General features: G+C 39.0%; 1 protein-coding gene across 1 annotated transcript in view; it reads right to left on the minus strand.

Annotated features, from left to right (window-relative positions):
- SPON1 (spondin 1) overlaps window positions 1–20,969 on the minus strand; it is a 252,251-nt gene that overhangs the window by 123,253 nt on the left and 108,029 nt on the right. Inside the window, exon 5 of the mRNA XM_054586072.1 lies at window positions 19,214–19,336. Coding sequence (XP_054442047.1) covers window positions 19,214–19,336 — 123 coding nt within the window. The remainder of the gene's footprint in view (window positions 1–19,213; window positions 19,337–20,969) is intronic.

Genomic DNA, 20,969 nt, shown 5'->3' on the forward strand with positions numbered 1-20,969 from the left:
AAGGATTGTCAAGTATCATAATTTCAAAGCTGGCGACTGCGTGCGTTTTAAGCTGTTATTGGCTCACAGATGCGCCACTTCATAGCTGGTTTGAAAAAAAGCAGTCTTAATCCTCTTCAGGATTAATCTTGAATTCTGTAAGCTTTAAATTATATAGATATCTTGAGGAACATAACCTTGGGGAGACCTGTAGCAGTCAAACCAAATAATAAATGGTTTAGAAAGGGGACAAAATGTTATAAAGGGGCTTTGAGAACTGGACTCAGTCCAGTGTGGTGTGTCGGGGAAGACCTTGGAGAAGTGATGGTTTCAGCTGCATTAGGAAGGCTGAGCCAGAGCTGGCCTGGGGAAGACAGAAAGGAGCCACACACAGGACTGCGCCTAATATTTTAGGTCAGCTTCATTTTCTCATCTGAACTTTGTAGCTTCTTTAGTTGGCTGTTGCTCAAGCCCTCATATACTTTGAGGCAAATCCCACCTAAGAATTGCTTTTGTGTGTTCTTGGGGCGAGAGGAACAGAGGGAAAAAAAGGAGGGAAACCAAGTAAAACTGATCTTGGCCAACAGAAATCACAGAACGCATAAATCCCAAACTATGTTTACTTGCCTTAGCTTATGTACAAAAATACAAGTCAGTAAACACTAACTTGTAATTAAAATTAGCTGACTAGTTCCATGTGTTTGGCTGGCTGATGGTGAAACATATGTTGTATTTGTTATTAAATTCCTTTCCGAGGGGGGAAAAAGTCACAAACTCAAGCTCTATTTCCTCATTGCTGGTTAGGCTTTCTGCAGTATGAGATTTTTTGTAAAGTTTATTTTAATTTTAAATTTGGGGCCATTCAATTTCAGTGGTATTTGTAGAGTTAAGGATGATAAAATGCACCTGGAGCTCAGGCGCTCTCCATGTGGAATATGGAGGAAATTCAGGACCTAGGTTGAAACATCCGCAAATTCTCACAGGATGATAGAAACCAATCAGATGAGAGAATTTGTCCAAGGTATCATCATGAGATCAGAGCTAAATCCTTAATTTAAAGATTGAGAATTTGGGTGGCTCTACTGATAAGGCTAGAAATAAGTGCACTCAGCCACAGATAACACAGCACTTTCTATGTATCTGGTACTGAGCTCAAAAACCATTTATGCGTTATTTCATTTTAAAATAACAATGACTAACACTGTCAGCTCTTACTACATGCCAAGCCTGTTTTAAGGACTATAAGAATATTAGCTCATTTAACCCTGCAATAACCCAATAATGTAGGTTTGGTTTTATTGTGCAAAATCAGAGCTCAGAGAGGTCAGTTGGTCTTTTTTCTGACGTCCTCCAGGCTAGTCAATGGAGGAGCATAGCTTTGAACCCAGGCCATCTTCAAAAGAGCTTTATGAGGTTTGATTATCCATGCCTTACAAATGAGGAAAATGAGGCCTGAGAGTTACTGCAACTGTCCTGAAGCCCTATTGTAAGTCTCAGATACAGGACTCCAAGCTGTACCCGACTTCCAAGTCCTTGATGTTTTGGACTGTACGCGGTTCATGTTGCCTTTTGGCAGAGTGCTGACCACAGGCCACGCTTTCTTGGGGCAAGAGAAAGTTGGATTACAGTTTCTCTCATTTCAGGAATGCTCTTTCAGCTCCACATTTTTCTGATATTTGGTGTTCAGATTCATTACTCCAGCAAGAACCTGCTCTCTCCCACTTTCCTGCTTTAGCTTATTTTTCTGGCTTTAAGCCTCCTCACTAAAAGCTAGCCCTCTTTCATTTTTTTTTTTTTTTCTTCCTGATGAGCTTGCCTTCAGAATACAGATCAAAATTTAAGAGGGAGGCAGAATTAGCCCAGGAGCTGGGTAGCCACTCTGGTCGGCAGGCAAGAAATGTTCACCTAAAAATGAAGTCAATGGACCAAGGATGGAACCAGAAAGCTGAAAAACAAAGCCAAATGAATCCATGTCTGCTGTAGTAGGGACAGCCGGACAGATGTACAGCTCTCTTCAAAGGTTGCTTAGGGACCCAACAAACCTGAAAAGACTGTGCCCTGAATCTCAATGTGGGTGGGCAGATAAAGGAACACTACTCCTCTTCTTCCTCTTGGTTTTCCCAGAGTGTGTGCAACAAAGCAATTGCAATTTGCATTCAATGACTGAAAGCCACTCACATCTGTAAACACTAACTGTCCCAGCCAGTAAAAGCCTACAGAAAGCCTCTTAGCTCATTTTGAGGAGCCAGATGTGAAGAGAAAGACTTCTGCTTTCTATTGTTCTTTCCACTTGAGCTGCAAGACCCTGTGAAGAAGCTCCATGTGTGGGGAAAAAGGGCACATTTTCCTCTGAAATTGAACCAAGCTTATTAAGTTAGAGAGAGTTTAATTAAACTCTTGCTGGCAGTTGTGGAAAAGTTTAGCTTCGGCCCGCCTTTCTTCAGGGGGTCCCTGCAGGCAGTGCACACTTGCCCTGCCAATGGCAAGGTCGCCAGGATCACACGAATGTGCCCAGACTCTGAAAGGCTCCAAGATGTTCTGGGGCATTTGATGTGTAACTTTCAATTTAATCAATCAGCTCAGTGGTAGAGTAAAGGGATTACAACTAACCTACTCGCTAATCACCAGCAACGAGCTTTACTGCAGGGTCCCTGCTACTAATCCTTCTCACGAAATATGGGGCAAGGCTGCCTGGGCTGCGATTTCCTATACCCTTTGTCCTTTTGTAGGTTTGTTCTTTCACTGTGAATTTAACTGAGACTGGGAAAAAGCAGAGAGTATTTCTTTGTATTCATGCTTCTCTTCAAGCGCAAAACCGTAGAGTTCTTGCAAACTGGGAGAAATGTTTGCCAGGACTGTAGTGCCTGGCGCAGACCTTTGCAGAAACTCCACTTGTAATTGTAAATAGTTGGCCTCTCTTGGCATAAACAATCCTTGAGGGTATATTTTTCAACTCATTGTTTGGAAAACTTAAGTACAGAAATGCCATTAGCTTTAGCAGAGTTTTTTGCGCAAATTCCTGGGTAACCATACTTAATGCTGTTGTTTAATGGACTTTGTATATTCCCTTTCCTATGATTTCATAAAGCTTTTTGGAGTTTAGGATATTTTCATGCAAAGGGAAAATTAAGTCTTTATTATTAAAGCATGCATTTCTTGGAATCACAACATAAGAAATGGCAAACAGGTTTGATGGAAATATTAAAGGAAAAATGCATGGGTTGGTCTCATACTTGAATGTTAATCACATCTATTTTGCCAGGGAAACTGGTAGCATTAGGACATACATAATAACTGATCCATGATGTGCCAATGACTCCAATTTTTTTTTCTATTCACATCAGTTCAAGACAAATGACTATTTAAGTTACATGAATGAGATGCAGAAACCGTGTCCTATTTCAACTGTCAACCAGCAAGAGTCAATGGCAAATTATCAATAAATTAACTCATGCCTATCAGTGATAATGGAACTTTACCTTGATAGATATGAGGAAAATATTACTTTATAGAATGCTGAATGGTCAGTCTAATAGAGGTATGTCTTATTTAAGAAAGGATATGCTCAAAAAATATAGTTTGTGGACTTCCAGAGGAAAGCAGAGTGGGAGGCTGTGAACCTTTCAATTTTAAGTCCCATTTAAATGTCACAAGTTAGTCTGAAGCAAAGGTTTCAGAAGTAGCTGTCATAGTCATCACAAGAAACTCCAGGAAAAATGAATGTGGATGAAAAAGGGGGTTCTGTGGAAAGTAATCTCACAGGTGATCTGATCATAAATTCCTAACTGGGCAGGTCATGGTGGGTAGTCAAGGCCCAGGAATGTAAGTAAGTAAGAGGTTTATCTTTAAGCAAATCCTGTCCATTGTTTCAGGGCATCTAGATTAACACACCTTTGAAATAAGCTGTAACCACCCTCTAGAGAGCACAAAATCTTGTTAACTCTCCTGTGATCCAATCCCTGCTTTGCTTTCTCCCACCTCTGTGTAACCTTCCTTACTTTCCCTCCCTAATTTTAAATGCATAAAAGAAGTCATGAAACTGTTATTCTACAGGACCATTTGAGATTTTACTCCCTGGTGTGTGTTACCAGTTTGACTCAAATAAACTGTTATAAAAATTCTCTACAGGTTTGGACATTTCTTATGTCAACAAGAGTAAAAGAGGTCAAACTGGTGGGGGACTCCTGTTGGAAAATTTTAGTTTTAGGTCATAGCTAATAAGCTTAGTAATCAATGTGTGTAAAAAGCTATTGTTTCAGGAACTGAAAGTATGGCTCATCTTGACTCCGGGAGACCATGAGCAATTCCACCTTTGTGCCTCAGGACGGCTGCCAGCAATCAAGATGGTATCAGAGCCACACAGGAAAGACCACCGCCCAGGACACAGATGAAAGAATGTTGCGGCATTTATCTGATTTTTTCCCTGAATTCCAAACCCTTTACTCACACTTTCCTTCTCCTTATGAAAAGGGTTGGTTTAAAATAGAATCTAAGATGTTCTGTTAGGGAACATAACCTGTTATCTTCTCAGATGGCCAGCCATCTGGATAAAGTACCCATAAACATCCAATCCCTATCTCTGCTTATTGGTGCCGGTAGTGGGTAGTGACAGGCAGCAGGAATGCCCGCTTTTCCAGTTTCACATTAACCTGCCTAAGGTCACGCAGCTAGCAAGAGATAGAACCCAGGTCTGGTGCAAATCCCATTGGTCTTCCTTATAACTATAAAGTAGTAACTAACACTTCCAGACAGGCTGAGACAAGGATGGTCGTAGGACTGCATATGATTAGGTGCCGAAACAGAATACCAGTTAGGAGTTCAGAAGATGAATAGGCATGTTAGCTGGGGTAGTCAGAAATGTTTTATGGAAAACACAACTGAAAAAATAAAAACATTAAAGAGGTAAAGAAAAAGCAGGTGTAATGTCATACATGGTTGAATTTAAGGCAAATGTTATTAAAGGGGGCTGATTATATTAATTATGAAATGATAAAAGCCAGAGTTAATGAGAGCATAATGATGTATCTATAGGGCCCAAAGAACATAGTGACCGATAGAAGGCAATCACTGTTAAAAATCAATGAGAAGTAAGTACATGATATTAGATCAAGGTGTTAACAGCCCATTATAGAAAAACCAAGAAGAAAATGGTAAAAGAATAGAGAGGCTGACAAACATGATTAAGCAGTAAGACTGGATATTGCCAAGAATTAAGTGGATTGCATAGAAACAACAAAAAACCCTGAAAATTCATTGTTGGTACCTGATGAGATGGTGAATTAGCATATCCTCCTCACTCCTCTAAATTTAACTCCAGAAAACTTTAGAAATGGAGGGAATCACAGACCCATGGAGCTAACAGAGACATTAAAATAAAGGGAGATCAGAAACTGTCCTGCTCTGGCTGGGTAGCTCATTTGGTCGGAGCATCCTCCCTTGCACCAAAATGTTGCAGGTTCAATTCTCAGTCAGGGCACATTCCTAGGCTGTGGGTTCGATCCCTGGTCAGGGCACATAAAGGAGGCAACCGATCCCTGTTTCTCTCTCACATAAATGTTTCTCCTTCTCTCCCTTCCTCTTCTCCAAAATCAATAAACATATCCTTGGGTGATGATTAAAAAAAAGTTTAGAAAATAAAGGGCTGTTTTGACGGGAGCATTGGGAAGGGATGACAGACACCTGAGCCTGGATAAGAGGGTGGACAGAGGAGGACGGATGAGTCCTCCTCTTTCCTCTGACCCAGTGGTGGGAGGATGGTTTTGAGAGGACTTTCGTTCTCCTATTTCCCATCTCTGACACCTCCAAGGGACAGACATTGCTTGTCCTGCAACTCAGATGTCTGCAGCAGCAGGTCAGCCCTATTTCTGTCTGTGTGCAGAGCAATCTCAGGGCAGCAAACAGCTCTCCTCAAAGGAAGAAGAGAAGAAGGGAGCCCAGGTACCTCTGGGTGTACCTTTCTCCATCCCTTCCCTCTCTAAACTCACAGAGCTGGGGAGTAGAACCTAAGGAGATCACCTTTTTGTATTCCTGTTTTGTTCTAAGAGTGTTGAGATGAATCCTTGACTGGAGAAGGTACCCAGGAGAATGAGAGCAAATAGGGGAGTAGATAGAGTGATGTGGTGGTTGGCTTCTCTTCCTCAGCATCCTTCCCTTCCTGTCCCTTACACACGTTAGCAGAAGTACCACTTAGGATTTGGTCCTTTCCCGTCACACACTATCAGTCCTAAAGTTATATCACCAGAGAAACACAAGACCACCTGCATGTTTCTTTGGTGATATAACTTTAGAGATATCTAAATCATTCTTGTCATTAGATATGACAAGAAATGCAGTGTGCGATCCTAGACTGGATCTTGGGCTGAAATTTTTATTTTTAACTTGCTACACAGCTGTGCAATATGGTGACCACAAGCCATGTGTGGCTACTGAGTAAATGAAATGTGACCAGTCTGCATTGAGATGTGCTTTAACTGTAAAATTTACCTTGGGTTTTAGCATAAAAAAACAATGGGAAAATAATTCAATAGTAAATTTTCATATTAGTTACCTGTGGAAATGATACTACTTTGGATATATTGGCTTAAATAAAATAAATTATTCAAATTAACTTCATTTATTTTTTTAAAATCCTCACCCAAGGATATATTTATTGATATGAGAGAGGAAAGGGGAAAAATAGAGAGAGAGATGTGAGAGAGAAACATCGATTGGTTGTCTTCTTGTATGCATCTCAACCAGGGATCGAACCTGCAACCTAGGTATGTGTCCTGACCAGGAATTGAACCCATGACCCTTTGGTGCACGTGGCAATGCTCCAACCAACTAAGCCACCCAGCCAGGGCTCACTAGCTTTTTCTTCCTTTTTTTTATGTGGCTATTAGAACATTTAAAATTACCTATGAGGTCTATCCAGAAGGTATCCAGCCATGTAATAGGAAAAACAGAGACATTTATTGAAGAAGATGTAAGATACAAAAAACATTGTATGCAGAACAAAGACGTTTCAGTCTCTTTTAAAGTAGGCACCTTGGGACTTCACACAGTTCACCCAATCACCATCAGCTGCCCCATCATATTTTCCTGAATTTCATTGATGCTCTGAAATCTCTTCCTTTTCAAAGATGATTTCAGTTTTGGGAAAAGCCAGAAGTCACGGGACACCAAATCTGGGCTGTAGGGAGGCTAAGTTATGTGGTAAATTTGGCGGATTCACCAAAAAACTGCATGAGATGAGACATGATGCATGAGTAGGCATGTTGTCGTGATGAAGCTGCCAATCACCAGTTGCCCAAGGCTGCAGTATTCTGAATCATCCAGATAGTTTCCATGAGGAATGTTCAAGCTTAACACAAAGCTGGATGCAGATTCATTGCTCTACTTGCCCAGTCATTTTGAATGTGATAGCCATACAGTACACATGCTCACTCAAGGGCGTCTCTCACCCCCATTGACTAACACAGTAGAGTTGCATTCCTGTCCACTCTCCTTAGCTGCCAGTTTACGTTGATGCCATGCAAACCATCCTCATTACATTAACAATGGCTGGACTTTTTCCACACAGACCTCCTATGTGGCTCATATTTATGGCTTGAATTATACTGATAGAGTATAGTATTGCTATAGAGAACATTGGAGATAAATTAATGTCATTTGAACAAGGAATGTAGATTATAGTATTTTATCAGTGTTAATGATGTGCACTTTGATTTGTAAGAGAATGTCCTTGTTCTTAGAAAATACATAACTGAAGGATTTAAGGGTAAAAGGACAGGCATGATATCTGCTACTTATTCTCTAAAGTTCAGAAAAAAATTAGGTTTGACTAAAGAATAGGAAAATAAAATATCCATAATAATCTAGAAATAAAATTCTAGAAAATAGTCAATATAAAGTGTGTATTTGAGTAGAGGGATGCTAGAGACCAAGGAATCTGAAAGCATGCCAACATTCTTGTTTTGTTCAGGGAGGACATAGATCTTAAAATGTTTATGAAGTCAATAGAGATAAATAAACATAAGCATGTGTCTCAAAGGCAACCTTCCCCAAAAACACATTAAAAAAAGTAAAAAAGAGAAAGTAAAACAAAAAGTTTTGAAAGAAAAATAACCCAACAACAACGAATAAAGGCAACCACCCAAAGAACAACAGCGACAAATATGAATTAAATAACTTTTAAATCAGTAGAAAAAAACTTAATTTAGGCAATTGAAAGAAAAGAAATAGTTTTAAAAAGAGAAAGAAAGAGAATAAGAAAATATAAGTAAGATGGCAGAAAAATACTGTACTATGACAGTAATCACAATATATGTGGGGTAAATTAAGTGAAAATAATAAAAAACACAAATAAAGCCGTAAGGGCCTTGCATGGAGCAATGATGCTTGTGTGTCATGAAATAAGTAACATATTCCTCAGGACCTGAAGGGGAATAAGAAAAAAAAAGCTTTCTAAGCTAAACATAAATGATGTTATTTAAAAAAAAACTGTTAAAACAAAAAATTGGAAGTTATATAATACTCTCTTACCTAAACAAAATAAACAAAATTAAGAACAAAAATATAAACCAAAATCCCTGACCACTTGGAAATTTAAAAATACTCTGCTTGTTAACAAGTCTGTCAAGAAGATAAAGTACAAAAGTACTCCATTTAAAAAAAAACATGAAAATGAGAACTACATATTAAAATCTCAGGAGGGGCCCAGAGCTCGGCTAAAGAAGAAAATTCCCAGCCCTAAAGTGCAGTTATTACTAATATTTTAAAAAGTCAAAAATGTAAAAATCAGCATATTAAGTAAGCAATATTAATTAAACAATATAAAAATTTAGCAAAGGAACAAAAGGGTAATCCAAAGGAAATGAGAGAACAGTATATGCAAAACCAGATATATGTAAATTGGAAAAGGGATAACAATAGTACAATAGCCTTATTTACTAAGCTAACAAAACTTATAAAGTCAACACAGATAGATTTAGTTAGGAAATAGAGGAGAATTATCTTTTTGTACTCTATAGTGGTTTGCTATAGACTATGAAAATCTGAATAAAGTAGATAATTTTTTAAGGAAAGGAATAAAATTCTAAAACTAACACAAAAGAAAGAGCCTGAGTACATCAATAACTGATGAAGAAATTGGAAGAGAACTTGGAGTTGAGGATGGAGGAGAAATTCTCCGTGTTTGTGGTTAACTCTTTTAAAGTATCAATGACTAATAGAGATGAGTAGTTAGTAACTAATTTCTTCCTGAAAGTTAATATGATCTTGAGACTAAAATCAGATGAAGAGCAGATTTAAAAATCAGGAAGGTTAGACCTATTTTACTTTTGCATGTAGTTGTGAAAGATTTAGAGACAATACTGATCGATTACTATTTTAAAGGTGAGTCATGGCCAAAGGGCTCTAGAGTCAGGAGGACCTGGATTCAAAGCCTGACTCCACCCACACAGACTCTCTGAACTGCACCTGAATGCTAATCTCCCTGGGACTCAATTACCTCTTCTGTAAATAGGAAACACAATACTCATCCTATGGGGCTAAGGCAAGTGCTACTGAGAAAATGTGTGGAAAATTAATATTAATGTCTTACAAATAGTATATAATAGTGGAGGAAGAATAATTATGCATGTGCACCAAAGGAAAAAAATACAGTATCATCAAGTTAGGTCCATCACAGAATGCAAGAGTAAATAGTCTAGCAAATTGAAACTTAATTAAAATATTCTATAAAAAGAGGTTAAATCATAACAATTATATGTTCATATCCATAGGTGCTAAAATAGCATTTGAAAAGCCCAATAACCATTTAAAACATTAAAATAGACATTTTTATAAATATACTTAAGGTCATAAGCCAACACTGTACTTGAGATATTAAAGGCATTTTAAATGCATGTAGAAGCCAAACAAAACTACCTGTTATTGCCGTTATTGTTTTATTGTAGTGATGGCTCCTGTCAGTGAACAAGGAGACCATAGAAATCATAGGATATTGATCAGAAAAAAAGGCAAAACACATGTTGCTTTTTTGCAGGCAAATTATGAGTGATTATTTATGTAATCCAAGGAATTGCGGCTAAAACTATTAGCAGTAAAAACATATAGATGCAATAAAAGTGAATGAAAGATCAATAACATTTTAGTATGCCAAGTATAACCTGGCAGAAAACATGATGAGAACTGGAAATCACATGCATAATAATAACAAAAATGTAAAATAATCCTAGGAATTTATGAAGGTTATACAAGAAAGGAATTTGAAAGCTTTCATGGGGGAAAGGAAATCATTTAGGAAAATTAAAATTTGTTCTTCTAAGTGTTTACAGAAGTCGCATATATGTTTACACCATGAAACATGAGCTGTGCAAATGCACTCCCCATTATTAAGGGGTGTTCTCTTGGCTAAAATTACAGAAACAACCTAGCACGCAAGCACCAACGCGTCTAATTGTAACATTGCTGCTTTGAATATGATTTGGTTGGAATGAGAACCTAGTGTTGGTAAAGGGAAAAGGGAATTAGACTTCTTAGGAATGGGAATTGAATTGGCTTCTGAGTTTACCCACAGACCCAGAAAGACAGTCCCGTTTGGATGTCTCCAGGTCCTAGGGGCCACGGAAGGGAAGCAGCCCTGAGAGGTGGGGGATTCTAAGTCAAAGGCGTAGTGCTGTAGCGGGGATACAGGCAAAATCCTACAGTGATAACTGATTTTATTGTATTTGTTAATTTTGCTTTTTTTTTTTTTTTTTTTTTTTTTTAAATCAAGGGAGTACATGTACAGAGTCTAAGAATCAATTTCTGAAAATGTGGCCATAGCAGTCAGGGTCCCACAGAAAACTGATGACGTGATCAGTGAGGCAAGAGAGGAGAGTTTGATGAAGGAACAGTTTATGGGGGGCATGGCAGGGTTAAATGGAAGCAGGAAGGCAGGGCCTTTGGAGGGGAAAACTTTCAATGAAAAAGTGATCCAGAAAGAAAGGTTCTCTGTCTCCGCCTGGACTCTGAGCTGAACAAAAATTGTCTCCCTTGAGAATTTATAACCATGGATTTGGAGTTTGACATTGCGCCATTGTTCTTCGTAGCTTTGTGTTGCTTGAAAGAGATCTGATGCCACTTGGTTCTTGATCCTTCGTTTGTTACCTGTTTTCCTGCATGGTTTTAGGGTTGTCCCTATACTCATTATTCTAAAATTGCAAGATAATACAACTTTTTCATTCATTGCATGGAGCACTTGGTCTTCTTTCAGTTCCTGAGGCTATTCCCACGTTTGTTCGAAGAATTGGCTTGGTTCTCAGGCGCTGTCCTCTCTGCAGGTTTTAGGACCCATCTTTCTGTGTTTTAGGACCCACCTTTCTGCGCTCTGCTGAGACAGTTGCATCTTGTCTCTCTGTTTTTCATTTGTGCAGATTTTGGTGATACCTCTTGTTTGGGGTAGCCTTCTTTCCCCTTGTCTTTGTGTGTTTATATCTTTTTTTATTCATCCAGTGTTATCTTTATGGGAATTGAGGAAAGGTCAGAGGCTAATATGTGTGTTTAATTTGACATATTTAAGTGGAAGACTAGGTTACTGACTTTCCTTCTCCATTTCATAAATAGTGAGTGTTGCCATATGACTTCCCAGAACGGTGGAGGAAAGGGAGGAGGAAAAGGGGGAAGAAGCTTTTTAATTCTTCCTCTTTTGCCCTTTCTATCACTGAACCCATACACTATAACATAGTACAGGTGTTTGGTACCAAATTTTATTTCCTGGTGACATGCTCTATTTGTGACTCAGTCTGGGAGTGGCACAACTGGGAGGCTCTGATGGACACAATTACTCAGCTTGGGAAAGAATTTTCCAGTGATGACAGAAAGGAGTGGGATTATTGTTTATTGAATGTTAATCAGCTTAACAATAACCCACAACCTTCGGACCAACTAGTTTGTTGAATGTTTAATTTTGTTTCTGAGGTTAGATTAAGAGAGGAGTCCTATGGTCCACATGTGGCTCATCACTGTGGCTCATCACTGTGGCTCATCACTGCCCTAAGCAACCCACTGCCCTAAGAAACTCACATATAGTCTTGTTCGTGAATGGGAAGAAACCAAGCAAGTTAAATATTATAAAGCTAGTCATTCTTCCCAGGAATTTGGGGATTTAGTGCAATCCTGTTTACCGTTCTGACAGGATCTTTATAGAACTTGATAAAATGATGTCACAATCATTTCTAAAAATAGACAGACAATAATATTGAGGAATATTTGAAGAAGGAAGAGTACCTTTATTTCCAAGCCAGAAACCTGGCTTGTCAGCTATGATGCCTCTCTCTCTCTCTCACTTTTCCACACCCAATCCATGATAGAATCTACCTCTAAAGATCTCAAATCCATTGCCTGTCTCAATCACTGTGTTACCAGCCTTAGTCCGAGCCACTGCCATCACTACAATATCTTCCTAACCCAGCTTTCCATATACTACCAGCTCCATCCAATGTGCTCCCCACTCAGCAGCCACATAAAGTACTTCTCTCCTCTCCTCACCTTTTTGTGGTTTTTCATTGCTCATCTCCCTCCACTCTCTCCCTTGCTCATTTTGTGAGTGCCATTCATTCATTCATCCATTCATTCAACATCACTTATTGAGAGGCTTTCAATGCACCAGACAATAGGCTAGGCTCTGGGGAAATAATGAGCAAAGTTAGACTTGATTCCTGCCAACACCCTAGTGGGTTTAAAGGCAAAGGAAAATAAACATGAAAAAAAGGAGTCAAGTGTGTTAGTGACTGAACCAATCCTAATTTAAAATAATAAGATTTGCTTTTTATTACCATTACTTGGCAAAAACCAAACAAACAAGATTAAATTGAACAATGAGGAGGTTGGGAGAAACAGATATATTTATTCATTCTTGGTAACATGGTGAATTGATAAAAATGTTTTGTAGAAGAATGTGACAAAAAAATCTCAAGAGCTGAAAAAGTCCATATCCTTTGATCCAGTAGTCTTGGGAAATTATTTCAAAGAAATAATTCAAAGGAAGTAGAAAGGGGGGAGGAAGACTTTACATACAAAGTTTTGGTATTGCAGTGCTTCTTATGTTAACAAAAGACCTGACATCACCTATATGTTCAATAAAAGGCAAGCAGTTAAGAGCAAGCTGATGTAATAAATTGTGACCATGGAAACAAAATCTAATGCAAAAAAAATAGGACACAATGTGTTCCAATGTGATACAGAAATTCTATATAGAAATGAATATACAAAGAAATGAAAGTAGTTGCCAAGTGTCAGAATGGTGGTCTTTCATGTCATTGGATTTAATAATTAATAGTTTTTAAAATTAAATGACCCAATTAAAAAATGGCTGAATTTTATTGTAAAATTAACTTTGATTGTGTAGAGTATATTTCCCATTGGCCATGTTTATATTTGAGGCAAAGTGTTCTTAAATGCAAAAAATAATTGGCTCCTGGAAAAAAATGTTCTTTTGTCAATATGTGTTTGTTGAACAGGGTTAAACCTATATCAAAAATGAAGGGCATTATGCATTTTACACTGTCAAGGGAGATTACAGAGTCTCTCCAGAGTGGAAGGATTTGGGAAAAACCCAGGAGCTATGTTCAGAACAAGAGAATAAAGAGACTCAGCATGTGTTAGGCAACTCCCAATCCTCTGGCAAAGATGGGGCATGTCTCCAACTTCTGGGACATCCCTATGCAGTAGCACTGCCCAGTCACCATGTTCCTATAAAGACCATGTGCTCCTGGGCAGCTGCTGAGCACTAGAGACTCCGAATGCTGAGGGTGGACACTGCAGGGGTGGGGAGGGAGAAGGGCTTGCACCTCTAGTACCCCAGGGTTCTGGAACTCTGTTCAGGCTCAGAGAATCCAGACTTTCTCTCTCTCACTTCTACGTTAGGATCTCTGCAGAGCAGGTCTTTGTACTGTGGGGCAGAGCAGTTCAGAATTTGCTATCTGTTGAATTCATGGTGGTACAGCAGGGCCTTATTAAAAGATGCTTAGCCCTGGCCAGGTAGCTCAGTTGCTTAGAGCATCATCCTGATATGCCAAGGTTGCAGGTTCAGCCTCCGATCAGGGCACATGCAAGGAGCAAATAATGAATGCATAAATAAATGGAAAAACAAATCAATGTTTCTCTCTCTCTCTCTAAAACCAATACATTTAAAAAAAATTTAAAGAAGATTCTTTGTCTATAAGACATTTAATTTTACTGCAGAGGAGGGACGACCGCCTCATGACAGCCCCAGAGGAAGGCAAAAATGAATCAGGAAATCTGAGCTTTGATTTTGGTTCTGACATTCTCTGGCTATGAGATCTAAGCCCTTAACTTCTTAGCGCTTCAGGTTTTCTTTCCACTTATAAAATTCGGAGGTGAAACTTGCATGATCCAGCCTTAAAATGGATTTCTCAAAAATTACTCAATTGGGAGTGTTTTGAAAGGATTTTACGATTTCCAGATGGCCAGCAGGGATTCATGGCATTACAATAGAGAGGGGAAGTCAGAAGTTATTTAGACCTTCTTCCTTAGCTCACCACACCTATCCCTTCATAGAGGAAGGGGTATTTTGGATACAGAGAGTGCTTGCTCTGTTTTGCAAGAGAGGGAACTCCAAAATCAGCATTGGAATAAACCATTTTATACAATGGTTGAGAGGAGCCATGGGCAGACGTGGCCCACCAAAAAAGATGGCCAAAAGCATAAGGGTGTTGCCCAATCCTCCGTGTAGAGTTCAACGTAAATTCTCAATGTATCGAAAGAGAACAGAAGGACAGACACCCCATGTTGCTGCCTTATTGCAGAGGTTCTCAAAGTGTAGTTTACTTGGAGACAGTACTACAGAGACCCCATCAGGACTCTGGGGCCTTTTTAGGGGAACTGTGAGGTGAAAACTATTCTTGCAATAATGCTAAGATATTATTTACCTTTTGTAATATGTTCACATTAACACTGATGGTGTGAAAGCAAGGTCAGACTAACCACTGGAACTCCGAGCAGATTAAGGCAGTGGCCTTCAGTGTATCCGTAGTCAATGTGTTCTTTACTGCCAGCAACTTGTGATAAACAACCACTAAAAATTCAGTTTCACTTAGGAACGTCACTGATGAAACCATAAAATTATTAATTTTATTAAATTTCTGTACCTTTGAGTACACATCTTTTTATTATATGGTGTGACTAATTGGGAAATATGTATAAAGCACGATATACCGAAGTACCATGATTACCTCGAGTAGAACAACTTGTGTGGTTGTTTGAGCTGCAAGCTGGGCTGCCAAACTGTGGTTCCTCAGATCTGGGGACCTGGCAGACACCTTCTCAAAAGCGAAGTGGGCCTGTCACCTCACGGAACACAGCCGACAGCATTTGCTGCCAGTGATAAAATTCAAGCTCTCCAGAAAAACCTAGCATTTAGAAAACCTGTATCTGGCACTATGAATTTTTTAGCTTTCCAATATTTAAACCCTTTTCTGATGAGACTGCAAATGATGTTAATGAATGTGATTTTTGATATTGTATAATGAGATGTCTCAACACTTGGATCATCTGCATAACTCAGTAAACCAGTATTTTCCAAATGACCAGTAAATGATGTTACAAAATCATTCATTTGTAAAAGATTATTCAAAGGCAAGCAATGCATTTTCATGTAACAGAATACAAGTTCATTAACATAGTTTAATATTCTATGTTGTAATTTTCCTTTAAGAAAGTATAGTAGTCCCCCCTTATCTGAGGTTTTGCTTTCCACGGTTTCAGTTTCCTGAGGTCAATCATGAAACTGAAAATATTAAATGAAAAATTCCAGAAATAAACAACTCCTAAGCTTTAAAATGGCACACCATTCCGAGAAGTGTGATGCCATCCCGCTGTTTTGCCTTGGAAGTGAATCCTCCCTTTGTCCGCTGTATCCACGAGTATAGCTTACCTGCCTGCTAGTCACTTAGTAGCTAGCTGTCTCAGTCACTGGGCGGACTGCCGCAGTATCACAGTGCTTGTGTTCAGGTAACCCTTATTTTACTTAGTAATGGCCACAAATCACAAGAGCAGTGATGCCTGCCATTTGGATATACCAAACAGAAGGTGTAAAGTGCTTCCTTTAAGTCATAGGGAAAAAAACAAACAAACACAAAACAATTGTATGCTGAGATTGCTAAAATCTAGTCTAAGAATGAATCTTCTGTCAATGAAATTGTGAAGAAGGAAAAAGAAATTTATTCCAGTTTTGCTGTCTCACTTCAGATTACAAAGCTATGTCCAGTGTGTGTAAGAAGTGCTTAGTTAAGCTGGAAAAAGCATTAAACTTTATCATAGGTATGTATGTATAGGAAAAAACAGCATATATAGGGTTCAATACTATCTGCAGTTTCAAGCATTCACTGGGTGTCTTAGAGTGTATTCCCAGCACATAAGGGAGGACCACTGCACCATTTGTAGAGTTTTGGTATAGTATCAAAGAAGATTATCTGTACTTATCTGAAAAGGTTATTAAAATACTCTTTCCTTTTCTAATTATATATCTCTGTGTGAGATAGAATTTTCTTCATATATGCTAAAATAAAAAAAAAGTAACCCATGACAAGTTGAATGCAGAGGCAAATATGAGAATCCATGTGTCTTCTATTAAGCCAGATATTAAATTGATTTGAAAAAATGTAAAATAATGACGCTCTTTTCACTAAAATTCCTTTGTTTTTGACAATACAGTTATTTTCATAAAATACATCAACATGTAATAAGTTTACTATTGTTAATTCATTGTACATTGCTTTTTAAAATTAAATAGTATTTTTAAATTTGTTTTAATTTTTATATGGTGAATATTGAGAGACACAACCCACATAAACAAAAGTATGCTGGAGTTCTCAAAAATTTTTAAGTGTGTAAAAGGGGCCTTGCAATTAAAAAGCTTGAGAACTGCTGCTCCAAAATCCTTGCAGAGTAAGTAAGTGTTTTATATAAGTAATTAATAAGGAGAAGGCAACTCCACATTTACTAGTTTGTACTATTGTGGGGAGGCATCATGGCTTAATTAGACTTAATGGCAAATTTTGGTTATCAAGACAAAATCACCCCTGGAGAGGCCAAAGGAAAGTCAGCTATGACCTAAGATGGTAAAGATAACCTTTGAGAATATCACATTTTAAAAGTCCTGATTAACCTTTTCTGTGCCCTTCCAACTGGCTCCAGTCCCCTGAGTGTACAAATCTGCCCTTTCCCTTGAAGGAGGGCCTGACTCACACTCCCTGTTCTGCACTGGCCATGGTGGCCAGATGTGCACTGGAAACCTGCCTCCTAGGTCACGGTGAATGTCACTCTGAGTTCAACAGGCAGGACGCAGTACTTGGGGAGGTACCAGGCACTTCCAGAAACTGAGAATAAAAAATGAATGTGTCGTGGCTTTTGTCCTGGGGACTTTCTTTCTTTGATGGGGAAGAGAGACTCCCGAAGAAATAATTACAGTATGAGGTGATAAATGCTCTTCTGTACATAGTGACCAAATTTTTCCAACCAAAAATTGACACACTCTGACAGCTGACAATGGAACGGCCCTGAGGGATCTGGAACATGTCTGCTATATTTCTTAAGAAACTCCTCAAAACTCCATAGAAATTCTGTACATATTTGTCCTTGATTTGTCCCAAAGACCCAGAAACAATGGTCTGTACCTTTTTAAATTTATTTTTTAATTCTGGGAAATAATGGTGTCAGAACAGAAAAGAGCAAGAAGCTCATTAGGATTAGAAAAGATGAGTAATGGGCCCCTAACATTTTATTTCCTCTGGGTTGGTGGATGGGAGGCACTGGAGGGAATTTTTTCCTTCATACTTGTTCCAAGTGGTTTCTACCCCCAGGCAAAGAGCCCGAGTTTGAGCAGGTCTCCCACACCAGCTGAAGCAGATCAAACTGAATCCCAGAGTCAGAAGAATGAACCATTAAGAGGCTTCTGAGATCCCAAGCCTTAATTACATGTGGGTACAATTAAACAATAGGGCTCTTAATCTGCCAAGAAATGGAGTGCCCTCTGGGTGGGCTGTTTGGGGACCATGGAGGTTCTGGTCTGAACTGGGTATTCTTAAGCGCCAACCATGTATCGTTCGCTCCTCCTTTCTTTGGGGCTGACTCAGATCCCTCTCTTTAATCTCTTTCTCCCAGGCCCACTATTCTCTCCCAGCTGTGGCAACTCTAACGTGAAATGAACAAGAATAAAACAATGAACAGAAAAAGCATGCTCAGTGCCACACACGGACATCATGCCACCCACAGTTAGAGAGAATGGATGACACTGGGTCTCAAAGGCAATCCAAACGAATGGCAGGCAAGGACCTGCCAGGCCCCCATGGAATCTTGGATCCACTACTTCCACCTGACTGGGCAAATCATGACATTTCTCTGATCTCCAGTGAGCTCACACACAAAAACAGGTTATTTTTTTTTGAGAATTAAATGACATAATATATAAATGGCACACGGCACACAGTAAGTCTACTACTCACTGTCATAATTTTTACATCTTTTTGTGTGATCATTTGATCAGTGTCTGTCTCCCTATTAATCTCTGAGTTTTATAAGAACATAAGCTCTGTCCTTTTCTGTTCATTCTATCTCTAGAGTTTTGCACAGTGCCTGGCACATGCTAGACATTTGTTGAGAAAATTGTATGATAAAAGTGAGTTGGCAGAGTCCTAGTTTAGGATCTATTTCAAAAGAGCAAGTCTGAGGTCTCCTGACAGCTCTCATGGATTGGTCTTGGCTCTCTGGAGCATGGTGTCATGAAGGATTCTCAGGGGCCACGTGGAGCCAGGAGGAAAGGGTGTGCTGGTAGACTACCAGTATCTGTTGTGGTTAAGGATGTGGAGTTGTTGTTGACCTTGGTGTGTGGCGTCAAGAGCAGGTCCTTTTTGCCAGCTATTTCTAGCACAAAGATATCTGCAGTATGATTTGTGGATAGAGCTATTTGAGGAGGACTGAGGTTACCACATGTCTGACATGAAGATAAGCCACACAACCTCAGGAATAGTTTTTAAAATCACAAATAAGGAAACACTTGAAACGATGCTATGCAAAGAAGCTAGATGCATTCCACTATCTTGATGAATTCACTTGTGGGGAATGTGTCTTTCATGAATCATTTGGCAAGAGTGAGCAGACCTAACATAATTTAGCTCGTGTATTCCATAACTAGACAGACAGAACTTTGTAATGCACTTTTCCCAACCCATAAAGTAGCTACTCTACTCACGAGGATAATCCTTTGGGTGTGTCTTCTCAGACCAATTCCCATAAAATGTGAGTCTGTACTTGGCAGTCCCGCAGGCGCAGCAGTCTAAGATTGGTTTGTCAGTCACCCCGTCAAATGTGGAATCTGAAACAGGAAGGAGAGGCACCAAGTTAGGAAATACATGTAGGTCTTGGTCTCGTTCTTAATGCTTGGGAAAAAAAAAATATGAGGTAGTGTTTTCATTGATCAATAACACTCAGAACCAGGTCAGTACTTGGGTTATAAAGGATTTATATACCTCTAAGTATGGTAATTATATTCTGGAAAAAAGAAAAAGAACTTTTGCTCTAATTAAGCGAGGAGACCTGTGGGACCAATATGGCAGAATGTTTGGGATGAAGGTTATCTTGATAAAGTTGATTCAGTTATCCATTCTGGGCCCCAGTTTCTTTTCTTACCCATCCTACAACACTGTTTTTCCACCTTTTTTTTTTTTTTTTAAATTCTCACTCAAGGATATGTTCTATTGATTTCAGAGAGAAAAGTGTGTGTGGGGGTGGGTGGGTGGGGGAGAGACATTGATATGAGAGAGAAACATCAGTTGGTTGCCTCCTGCAAGCACCCCAACTGGGAATTGAACCTGTAACCTTTCAGTGTGTGGGACGATGCTCTAATTAACTGAGCCACACCGCTAGGGTTTTCCACCAAATTAAGGAATATGCATGTAGGTACGTGTGTGTTTTCTCTAAGAAATATCCTCTGGGGCCAAATTGCCAGGATCAGAAGGAATTGCTTTGAAGGAGAGCAGTGAGAACAGAAAGACAGAGAGACAGAGAGATAAAGGACTGCTGAAAATTATCATGATTATTATTATTTTAAATTCCAAATTATGTATTTTTTGAGACTTTATTTTTAGAGAGAGGGGAAAGGAGGGAGAAAGAGAAGAGAGAGAAACATCAATGTGTGGTTGTTTCTCCCACGGCCCCGACTGGGTATCTGGCCCACAACCCAGGCATGAACCGTGACTGGGAATTGAACCTATGACTCTGGTTTGCAGGCCAGCACTCAATCCACTGAGCCACATCAGTCAGGGCTGAAGTTATTTTTTAAAAAAGATATGCATATACAGTCACATTACTTCTTATCAAGCTTCAGAAATTTTAATGGGAGAGGTAGGGATTTAGAAATATGTTCCTAAATTCAGGTTTACTTATGAGCACAGTGCTAGCCAGGAAAAAGTTAAGATTCCCTCTCTGTCCCTATTTTTAGCTGTGAATAGCTGATAAGTAGGGAAAGAGAGATTACATGAATAAATTCAGAATATCTGATTGTCAAGCCCACATCCCTAACTGTGCATTGTTGCTTGTAGTCTGTTCCTCTTACTCTAAAACAAAACAATGACTACAGCTGGAACTTGCTTCAATTGCTTCGTCTTTTCATCTTCTGTTCACCTAGCTGTATTAACATAAATGTTCTTTTTATCCTCAAGTTGGACACTTATTCTTAAATATTATATAAAGAACAGTAACAAATAATACAAAAATCTCTTGAGTGTAAGGAAGAGCATTTTACAAGTGTTCCATATGGAATTTACTGGGTTCATTTGCTTTGCATATGCAAAATCAGTGATGGGGAGAGGAAGTGCATTCTGGGTTCTAGGATGGGGAAAAAGGATGGGTTATTGTAATAATAACTACACCATAAGAGTCCCTGTATGTGTTGATTCTTTTCTATATATTTCTAGGTTTGTCCTAGCACTCCTAGGAGGTAAATACTT

This window comes from Pteronotus mesoamericanus, unplaced genomic scaffold (assembly GCF_021234165.1).
Source record: "Pteronotus mesoamericanus isolate MK-2021 breed Mesoamerican mustached bat unplaced genomic scaffold, CSHL_Meso_final contig_90, whole genome shotgun sequence".
Classification (NCBI taxonomy): Eukaryota; Metazoa; Chordata; class Mammalia; order Chiroptera; family Mormoopidae; genus Pteronotus; species Pteronotus mesoamericanus.